We start from the raw sequence: 10,748 nt of genomic DNA on the forward strand, positions 1-10,748 counted from the left end.
CCGAGAGCCTGCAACTCCTTCTGTCTTTCCTCGAGCTCGATTTACTGCGCTCTCAATCTTCAACATCTCTTTGCCATGTATGTTGTTTCACTGAGGTTGTCAGCGCGGCGCTGATATAATTTTAGCAAGTCGATTGAAGTTCCGACGTTTTGAAACACACTCACTGACTTGGTGACTAAGTTAATCATAGCATAGCAGTTGCGTCTTGTTCTTCTTTAGGCACTGCCGAGTCATGGCAGGGTTAGCTAGCATTGCTCCCTCTCAAACATAATCCCCTTTGGAAGCACCCTCACACCCTGTCAAGCCTATATTTTGTTTCCCTCTACTTTCTCCGGTATTTTTGTTTATGGTTATTTCCATGCCCCACAGCAGTGGCGCATCTTTCTTGCACTTATGTAAGCAGCAGCGTCCCACATATTGCTTCGACAACATCATGAGAAGGAGGTTTCCGGAAGGTTCTACGGCGCCGTATTACCTTGTTCGATAGACAGGAGCAAATCCATCAAACGCGCAGGGACCACGAGGCCGCCGCAGGCGCAGAAGCACGGACAAAGCACGGAAATCCGGTCGTGTCTTATTATCACAAGCCAGTACTATGATCTGACTAACCTCGCTCTGTCGCTAACATTCATCGTCAATTACTAGTGTACTATAACTCGGCCAACCATTCACACGACTGCAACCATACAAAACACTACAGTACGAACCGATATGCGCCGAGGATCAACAAGGTAGCGTTTTGATAAACGTCTGTTTCCGTCAATTCCGCATTGATCATCAATCAACTTTCAACTTTTCAACATGTTCGAGGATGAGAATCATCGAGGAGACTAGTACTCGGATCTCCATTGTCGTGAAAAAACACATGTTCAGAGAGAGAGAACCAGGATTGATTGTAACGGAAGACCCCACGGCGTTTCTTTTACCCTAAACGTTATATTTTGAATCGACAAGTGATCTTGGTCAGACAAATCTGATACTCTTTTAAATTCACATACGCCCGCGGCTCCATCGTTACCTCCAGATGCCGTTGGAGACAATTCGTTCTCCCACCTGTCAGCATGTAAGTAACCGCCACTGTTTTTACTTCAACTCTCCTGAACGTAAGTCAACCCTGGCGGTACCGGAAATTCACAAGCCAACTGCAGACCTGGAACTATATTTTGTCAACTTTATCCATAATATGGTGCGCTGTTAATCTCTTTAAGCGTATTGCCACCCCCCCTGCTTAAGAGATATATATTCTGTTTGTAGCCTTTTCATGGGTCCTCTGCCATTCTACCAGAGGTCCAGAACATGAAGTCTATTTTACATATTGCGGTGTGTTTAAATTTGATCCCGCGGAAGTAATCCGCATCAATTAATAAGGCCTGGAACTAGTTCCCGGAGCTTCCGTTCTGTGTTTAACATTAACATGTAACTGCGAGTCATCCAAACAAGTGCGCAATAAACAACTAGCTATAGGGGACCGAGACAGCGAGGGAAAGAAATCATAGAAAATCCGATAATATAGCGAATGGGGTCTCAAACTAGACACCTATGTGAAATAAAATAATATGTTCCAGTAGCGCAACGACTTTATGATGGTCAGATGTGCCTGAAACATTAAGCCAGTTGTCGTGAAACGCAGATACAATTTCGCCCGCAACTTGTTATCGACAGACCCGCGGCGTGGAATTAATAACACTGCGAAATTCGGAAAATTGCATAGCCGCTGTAGGGTGAGTCAAAACTTCCTCTCATCGCCCAAAGTGGTGTGGAAAGCCGATAAGAATGCGGACTCTGGGTTCAGCTAGTCTGATGGGATGATGTCCTTGATTATCATCAGCAGCCCGCCGGATGAAGACTACTACAGTTGTTTTCTGTTTTGGCATTCGGTGGCAAAGTTAGGGAGCATTTGATCACAAATTGCATATAGTGCAAAGCCCGCATGCGGTTGCGGGGATGTTCCGGAGTAATGAAAAGGATGTCACGATGGGTACGAAACGTTGAGTTATGACGGACAACTAAGGAGCGACACATTTCGGAGTTCCTCCCGTCTGTCAGGGTTCCATTGAGCGGCTTGACCGATTGCAACCAAATATTGTGTAGATATATCTTGAGAAATCCGTGATCTCGCGAGTGCCGCCAAGGTCGGAATATACAAAAGAGATGTAAAAATGCGACAAATTGGAGCCTTCCTGCTGCATGTAAGAAAGTTGCATAATCTCAATCGTGCGGAGGATGCTGACAAGCTTGTGTTGGCGATCAGAAGAATCATATTGCTCTGCGAGGCGCAGAAACTTGGAGTACAACTCGGAGACTCTGGTCTGTGTGGAGACAGAAGGGAAGCCAAGAAGCATACAAATGCATGAGATGACATCATCCCATTGCATGGACAGTTGCCGGTTGTGCGGAAACTGGTCTTAAACTGATGGAACACGTTACGAAGGCAAACGCTTAGTGTTCAGCCAATTGAATAGGCTGCGCCAATGTCAACTGGCGGTCGTCAATGCAGTGTGATAGTGTGATAGGCAACCAGTGCAAAACTTACATCAGGTCCGCTGCCTACATCGTATCGATCAGCTACAAACCTTATCAGCAACCTCCCCCCCTCCTCCCCCAACCAATTAACTAGCTAATTCAAAGCTGATTCGTTGAAACTTGAAGCTTGAAGTATCGCGGTGTTCGTTTTCCCCATATTGACTAGTCCACAACAGCTTTTTCGTGTCGCTAGGTGAAACTGACATGGAGATTGGCTTGGATAAGCGAAGCCTAGACCAGAACGTGCAGCAGAGCGTCGCGAGGCACACCACGCTCTTAATACCTGTTGTCACCTGTCTTCAAGGGTCAGGGACTGTTAATTAGGGAAAGGGGAACGCTAGGATAGCGGGGACAGCAACAGTTTCGAACCTACAATAGTTCTCTTCAGGAATCAGGGGGCTACCGCCACCCCAACCGCACCGTTCTTCTCGTTCTGTTTAGAATAATACTACTGACATATACCCGGTGGGAATACAGGTTCCGTTGCATGATTGCAATCGCGTCCAATCACCGGCCAGCTGCATCCAGCAACCATGACCCATCGGCAGGGTAGTCTATGGTTTGGAGAGGGCAGGAAGCTTCAGACCTCAAGTCTCGTGACCAGCCTTTAACACCCTAAACCCACTCACCGACTCACCGATCGAGGTATCTTTGTTGGCCGTTTCCGAGCCGACATGGATTTGGCGTCTCTGTGCAGAGACGATGCTGGATAACATCCTTCCGATTACACTGCGGGTCCATTGGGGCTGTATATCCGCGAATATATGCATGCGTGTTGCGTGCAAGACAGGCGACGGAGAACCCGAAGCTACTCCGCGGCTGACTAAGCTACGGTACAGAGTGTCGGCCACCGCAACTTGAATCGGAGTGCAGCTGTCACTAATCCTTATGATCTCTTCTTTATCCAACGTTCTCCAGTCCCTTGAAAACGTTATGGTTGCCACACGACTCCGGAGAACGACCATTCATGATTACTATATGTACCTTTGGTCTTCCTGGGACATACAATTTCAACAGAGCAAAATACAACACATCCACTAGGTCCCACCCCTCAGGTCACTCAAAACCGTTTTGTTATGTTGCGTTTTGTGTATCTGGAAGGAATTTGTGCCCGCCATTGAAGACTATTCTCAAGGCTTCAGCACGAACTATTCTATGCGGGAGCAGGGGCTGACACGATGTCATCTGCTAACTCATCAATTGGAGTCAACCTCAGTATGATTGGGTCACACGTAACTCCAGCGTTATCTATACTTCGGACGATTCTATTACCGGTCTCCGCCTGTGGAATATCGGTGCAAAACTGCGGTATCAATAAGTATGCGTTGAAGGTGCTTGTCTCAAATCGACTGTCAGCTCCTAGGTACGCTGGCTACCCCTTTCCAGTCGGAGAATATCCATTCATCACTGAAGTTGCCAGATATCAGACGATGATTAACTCACAAGGACGTGTAGGCAGCACAATAGGTCGCCTTGTATTCCATCTATTCTTTCACGACCAAAGGATCTAATTATACGCTCGATCAAACGGAGATTTATCTCGAGCTCGTAAGTTTTATGTTACACTGTCTTTTCCCACCTCTTATGATTAAGGGGATACTGGCGTCTCCGTAACGGTAAGGCAGTTCTCTAAAGACAGTTCACATTCACTTGACATCACCTCAAAGTTCCTTTGCTCAGGTTTTATTATATGCCGTGTGTCTGGTACTTACTATTTTAACCATCCTCACTTTCACCCGTGCTTTGTACGCGTTTGGAAGTACAGCCATCAGAGGCCCACCTTCGACGCGTCAACTCATTATGGCATCTACTGCTGGGAGTCTAAGTCTCGAACTTGCAGGTTTCGATCAGCAAGAGATACTCGCAAATGAAGGTATCACAAAGAAGTTTGTGTGAGGTACGAAATAGGATAAGTTGAAAAAGGCGTCGAAAGAGGTACTCCTTTCGAATCTGTAGTATGATTTTTAGTTATTCTTGTTAGAACGATGTTCCTTCTTAGTGGTATACCTGTCCTTTCCCTTGTAGATGTGTACATACAGGTAGCGCACGAACTTGAAACCAAGCTTTAGGTAGCTGAGGAGTATGTGTTTATGTAGGTGGAGGATGCGACGTGCGCGTGAACCGCCCACCGTCCTACACATGCGAAGCTCTGGGGCGCGTCGCCGGCTCAATTCGGTCGGAGTTCCATTCATGGCTGACGCATTGCGTATGAACCTTCTTCTCAACATCATGATCCCCCCCGTGGTGGTGCTCCTCGGTGCGCTCTCCAGCTAAAAATTATCCTCGACGTTGTCAGCCACCACCACCACCACCACCACGACCTTCTGCTGTCAACAGTAACAACAGCCTGCTTCGTGTATGTTGAAACTGCGTTCCCAGCACTCGTTCTGAGCCATCACCCAGAACTACAGGATCTTTCATATTGCTCTAACTGTAGTTCCACTGTGCCACAGCCCCCACGCTCCTAGGGCAACATCCTGCAACCTCTTGCTATTCTGGCACACCAACACGGACCCTTTCCATGATCCTGGTAATGCGCACCCAACGGTGACCTTTCTGGTGCTGCCGTCGCGACCTACTGCAGTCTCCTGCTGCTCACTCTGAGCTCCCGCACCTTGTCATTCTCAGCGCCTCGCGTAGCTGCCTGTGATATCTCGTTCTTTCCCTGGCTGGCATTCTGGTTCTGCGCTCTTCGTCTTGGCCCAACCGGATTGCGTTTGATCTATTTTATTGTATTCTGTATTTCATATGGTTAGACATTCTTTTTTGAATATGATAGTATTGTTAACTCGAGCACTGACTGGAATTGAGTGTTGAGTGCTTGCTCGGTTCATGAGCACCACTGGTCCTAAACGAAAAAGTCAGACAACATGAAAAGAAAGCCGCATGAGGAGCCAGGCAGGCACCGAAGATACCGGGCGGCGGGCGGGGCGGGAGGAACATGCAGAACCTCAGCTGACATAGTGAAACTCCGACTGACACCCCCAGAGTGGATCATTACAATACCCCTAGAGACACGGTGAATTGCTCATGTGTCATCCACCGGCGACTGTCATATCGACCAGCTGCAGACTTTGTAACTTCCCGCCATCAAAGCAATTGTCTGAATCTACTGGTTTTCTCCATATAGATGTCTAACAAAACGTTCCGTATCAGCACGCGATGAGTAACATGACTTCTCCCCTTACGATTAGGCCCCCTCTAGTCTTTTTGACGAGGCTCCCACAATGATCATCGACCCTCGGGATGAAACTGTCACTAATCGTGAGGCCTGAGGATCCGTCTCCTTCCGATCTGCATGATCCCCAAGCTGTCACCTGACAAAGCTTTTCTTCGCAGGAATTTGTGTTGGGAGACCGGTCTTCCGAACAAATTCAACGAGATTTTGCGAAGTTGGCAGCCATGGCTATCAGTGTAGCATTGCACTCGCACGCACTCCCAATGATCTTTTCCCAAGCGGATCACTCAAAAAAAGAAAATGAGGACGGTTCGATACTTCAAGCGTTAGATTATTCCGGTCCAGGGTGTGAGTTGTGCGTGCGATGTCGTTCAGCCTTATTGTTTCAGAATCTTTTAGGCTACTCACTCGATAATGTGACTAATGCTAATGCCTGCCTCATGTACACCGCCTTTAGATATTGTGGCTGCGCCATTCTACCGGTACGTTCTTGCAACATGCCTTATGTAAAGGTTCTCGACTCTACGAGCGCCATGATCTATCATATGTGATGCATGTATATTTTTCCAGCTAATTTACCGGAATCTCACCGAGGTCGAAAAGTCTTCAGAAGATGCGAATCTGTGATTCTTGTCTCTAAAACTCTCAATCGCATGTCTTCGAAAATACTTCTTTCAACTGTATTGCTTAAGTTTCTTTTCTTTTCGCAGCGTCGGACAACATAGAAAGATAGACTTACAGACCCATTAGCAGTCCGCGATTTCTGGCGTTACGCGTGCTGTGTGCAGTACTAGGATGTCGAGGAAATTGTTGTATGACGGGAGATTGCGGATCGGCCAACACTTGCCAGTGGATACTGAAGCCGCTCGCAGAAGAACAATATAACCACCCCATGGGTCAACAAGGTCCGCCCTAAGTTCCGCAATCCTCCATATACGTGGGATAAGACAAGGTAAAAAGTTTCCCAAGATGATCGCAATGTCGCTTAGCACAAATTCAACAGCACGCTCCCGAATCTCAAGCAGCCTTCTTCTCACCAATCATATAGGAAACTCCGCAGAGAACGAATGGGCCCCGAGATTGCCTTCATCGACGAACTCATATTCGGCAGTGAAAGGCATACCCTGACAACTAAAATTTGGTGTGTCAAAATCAGAGGCAAAAGACTCACAACACTGGCCGCTGAAACTTGGTTGGTTTTGGCCTATTCTCACACGTAGGTCAAAGATGGGTTTGGATCAGGAAATTAAATAAATAGCTTACGCGAACGACAACCTTTCCTCCAGGATTTGCGGTGATATTTTCTATAGTGTATTAGCATTGATGTCAGTCATCTTCAATTCAATATGCTAGAAATATCTCAAGGAAAACTTTATAACCGGCCTGGTTGAACTCAGCTATAGCCCTTCCCAAGAATGCCCAGGCCTCAGGCCCTCAGCTAGGGCTTGGGCGTCAACGTCATTGCTATTAATCCTGATATATGCGTGAGCAACAAAAACTTTTTCATGCTTACAAAAGGCCGTTATTATCTAGCGAAGACTCATTGGCGCAACTGCCCAGATACGGCGAGGTTGGCGGCCCGGGGCTGCATCTGCCTGATAGAACGCTTATAATGTGCCTTGTTCGCATCATGACGACGGCAATCCGCGATGGCCGGGACTGCGCAAGAAATATGGTGCTTTTTGGTATACGAGGCTTCGAACAAAAGGATGATATCCTTTCATGCCAAATACGTTTGATTCTGGAGCTATTTTGCTTCCTATCGTGTTGGCCTTCAGTAATGTGACCATGTGGAATGTTGCTCCTTGTTGATCACTTGGCGTCTCGCTGTCCATGGATTCCTCGAAGCAACCTTGAAGGGTAACAGCGAACAAAAATACAATGAGCTGACTCAGCTTAGATCGCAATGATTATCGTCAGCGAGAACAGGGGGGAAGGTAATAATAGAAAAATCAATTGCGGAGCAGCAAGATAAAATTGATCGGACACCCAAACCAACGAAACTTCTCGGGAAATGCCTCAGGGTCGTATTGTAACTGATGACGAATAAGTACTGACCTTCCTAATCGCAGTCATGATCTCGATCCTCTGTCGCATTCCGTTTGCATGTACGGGTCTTGCTCGCCCTTTCCGTCTTGTTCGCTTTCTCCGTCTTATTCCCTTTCTCCGTCTTGTTCGCTACGTGACTTCGCACCAACAATGTGATTTCATTGACCAACGACAGTTCCGTCTCTACAACCTTGCTGGTGTCAACAAAATTCGAGAGCCGATTGAGAGCCGATATCTCCTTGGTCCATATTTCTGTTGCTTCGAAAGTCGGGGTCTCGAGAATGAGAGGAATGTCTTGTGTCCGAGGGTCGGACACAATGTACCTGAACGTAGAAATACCAATATGTCCGCTAAAACGGTGGTAAAAACCACTTTATAAAACAACCAAGGATGGAGCGCGCACAGTCCAATATTCTCATGTCGATCTTTTTTTGACCCGAGGTCAGCTTTGGAGTCATTTAAATGCAACCCCTTGAGATATGATAGTCCAACTTCAGTGTCGAACGCGGAGACTGCGTGATTCGAGTCACGGTTGTGTTTCATAGTTTGCAACTGTAGAACTCACGTGTTGAGCTAGGAAGTTACAATGTTAGTGAGCGTAAGAAACTAAGTAGTCAACAGACATACTCCCATCCAACTTTTGTTGAGATGTCGTATCCCTGAAATCGCGGTAAAATGTTTGCAAGGCAGAGAATGAATCCCTTACTGCAGCAAACGCATGACCTGAATTCCATTTGTCAGTAAAATCAAGCCCAAAAGGCTGAGACGCACAGGTATCAAGGCAAACGCCTACTCGTGTCTTGTCCTCGACGTGGTCAATAATTTCCTTCAGCTCTGAAAACTGGGAGCCTATGACATTTCCCGAACCTGCCTATTTTGAACGACGAAGTGAAGATGGTCAATTTCCAAGCCGTATAGATACACACCATGTTCTCGATGACGATTGTTATATATTTTGTTGCTTTGTGCGCGTTGTTGATACATTCAGCGATCAGGGCTATCGACTCCTCTTTCGTGGCCTGCCCAACGGTCGAGCCCGGACTTCATTAACTTAAGTTCGATCTCGATAGGAAAGGATTAAATGATTAACTCACTGGAAATTGTACAGTTCGAGGCCAAGCTGTTCGCACCGCTGAAGATCATCAAGGAAGCAGTTGAATGATTTCTGCCTCTTCTCCCTAAAATAAAACATCCGTGAGTATCATCACAAACCCACAAATCAAAGAGGTGAGCTTATGCTCACTCGTCCGGGTTTCCCAGATTAACTAAATAACTACCGTGTGGAAGAACATGTTTAGGTGAATACCCAAACTCTTGCATTCGTCTCTTGAATGCATCGATGTTTTCAGTAGAAAGTGGCGCAGAATCCCATTTTCGTTGGGACTTGACGAATAGAGCAAATGCATTGGCGCTGTAGGGGTTTAATGTTCAACGTTCGGTACTTTAACGAGGGGAGACTGGCACGAAACACGTCTCTCACCCAACCATCGCTGCATTTTGAACAGCATTCTCGACACCTCCTGCGGCTGATACATGCGCTCCAATCTTCCACGGACTGGATATGCGTACTGGAAATTCTTCCGTCAAAGGTTTATCCTCCGTCTTTGTCCGCTTCTTGCGGCGTGTGGGTTCCTTCGTGGCTAGAAGTTTCATGTTTAGTTACAAACGAAGAAATGAAGTCAGTTCAGGTTCACATGTACCAATTTCCGATTCATCTGCTGGTGCTATTTTTCGACGTTTGAAGGACTCCGAATGAAAATCGGATGACATTGAGGTGATTGGTGCAGCGGCGGCAGTGGACCTTCTAGTCTGAACCATAAGGTTCTTCGAAATGAGGACTTTTGTTTGCTTGAGGGAGAAGCGCGATGTACAGGATATAGAACTGATATGAAATGATGCTACTATTAGCATCAGATTCAAATGTCTCGAGATTTGGAAGTCGCTGGTATAGCATGTTCCCGAATCCCGTTGAATGTACAACCACGGCATTTTCCGGTCCCAAACTGTACAACTTTCGAATTGATTTATGTGTACTACAAGTTGCTCATAAGAGGTATCCTACTATAAACGCGAAGTGTTTCAGATAAGGGGAGGCGCAACGTAAGTGGGCAGGCGGGGGCTGTTCTATGACACTATATCCTTCTAGGTAGTGGACCTGGGAACGCCGTTTCGTGTTTGCGTTCACGTTTTTAGAACATAGGGAACATATGCTCTAACAGGGGTTAGTGATTAGCGGATGTTGCCGATCCCCTTCGCAATGGTGGGGAAAATATGGAGAGTCGACCGCTCATCGAATCGGTCAACGTGAAATGATCTGATGATGGTTCTCTGTCGGATTGATCCAGATTGTAACACAAATTATTGAATAGGCAGTCTACTTACTATATTACACCTGGAAACCGAAAGAACTACAGTCTGGCTGTTGCTTCTGTTTCTAATCGGAAGGCTGCACACATACATATAATGAATGAGGTAACTGCTCACACCGGTGATCACTGAAAAACATTGTGGTCTGTCTCGGTGAGGATTTTGAGACGAGTATTTCGTGTTCCTCCAATGTCTTCCACAGCGAATGGAAAGCGTTTGCTGTTGCTCACGATAAACCTAACACCCGGATTCCTGAACATTAATCCTGCAGATTCATCCAAGATTACATCTCGTTATTTGATGACCACGAACCATGGAACTTCCCGGGGATGTCCCAGCCAAGATTTGTCTGCATCAATCCTCGAATTCGATGCCGGTATTGCCATCAATATTTCATGCTTCCGCATTCCTAACACAGGGTATATGCCATTTAATACAGGCTCCGTGGCGCACCTAAAGCGTATTTCTACATCACCTGAGTTACTTAGGTCCCCGAGAGCTCGGTATGCCCACTCATGACGCGCTTCATATCAAATTTCGGAAATGTAAGTCTCAGTGAGGTCGGATTGTTAGTGGGGATCGGTGCTTATACCTCTTCTTGAGACAAAGTAAACATGTCATGAATTTTTTG

At 46.6% G+C, this 10,748-nt stretch overlaps 1 protein-coding gene across 1 annotated transcript; it reads right to left on the bottom strand.

Annotated features, from left to right (window-relative positions):
• Nucleotides 1-7,269: 7,269 nt before the first annotated feature.
• EDB93DRAFT_1171248 (xylose isomerase-like protein) lies at nt 7,270-9,730 on the bottom strand. Its single transcript, XM_041450358.1, has 12 exons — nt 9,445-9,730; nt 9,231-9,390; nt 8,994-9,161; nt 8,845-8,928; nt 8,677-8,791; nt 8,522-8,621; nt 8,457-8,473; nt 8,378-8,409; nt 8,316-8,323; nt 8,154-8,262; nt 7,760-8,100; nt 7,270-7,704 (listed from the first exon to the last, which is right to left on the bottom strand). Exons 1-11 carry the CDS (start codon nt 9,659-9,661, stop codon nt 7,764-7,766), a joined length of 1,347 nt encoding a protein of 448 aa, XP_041303628.1. The 5' UTR covers nt 9,662-9,730; the 3' UTR covers nt 7,270-7,704; nt 7,760-7,763.
• Between the last annotated feature and the right edge of the window lie 1,018 nt (nt 9,731-10,748).

The sequence above is a fragment of the Suillus bovinus genome (genome assembly GCF_016758785.1).
Source record: "Suillus bovinus strain UH-Sbo-P2 chromosome Unknown EDB93scaffold_72, whole genome shotgun sequence".
Lineage (NCBI taxonomy): Eukaryota > Fungi > Basidiomycota > Agaricomycetes > Boletales > Suillaceae > Suillus > Suillus bovinus.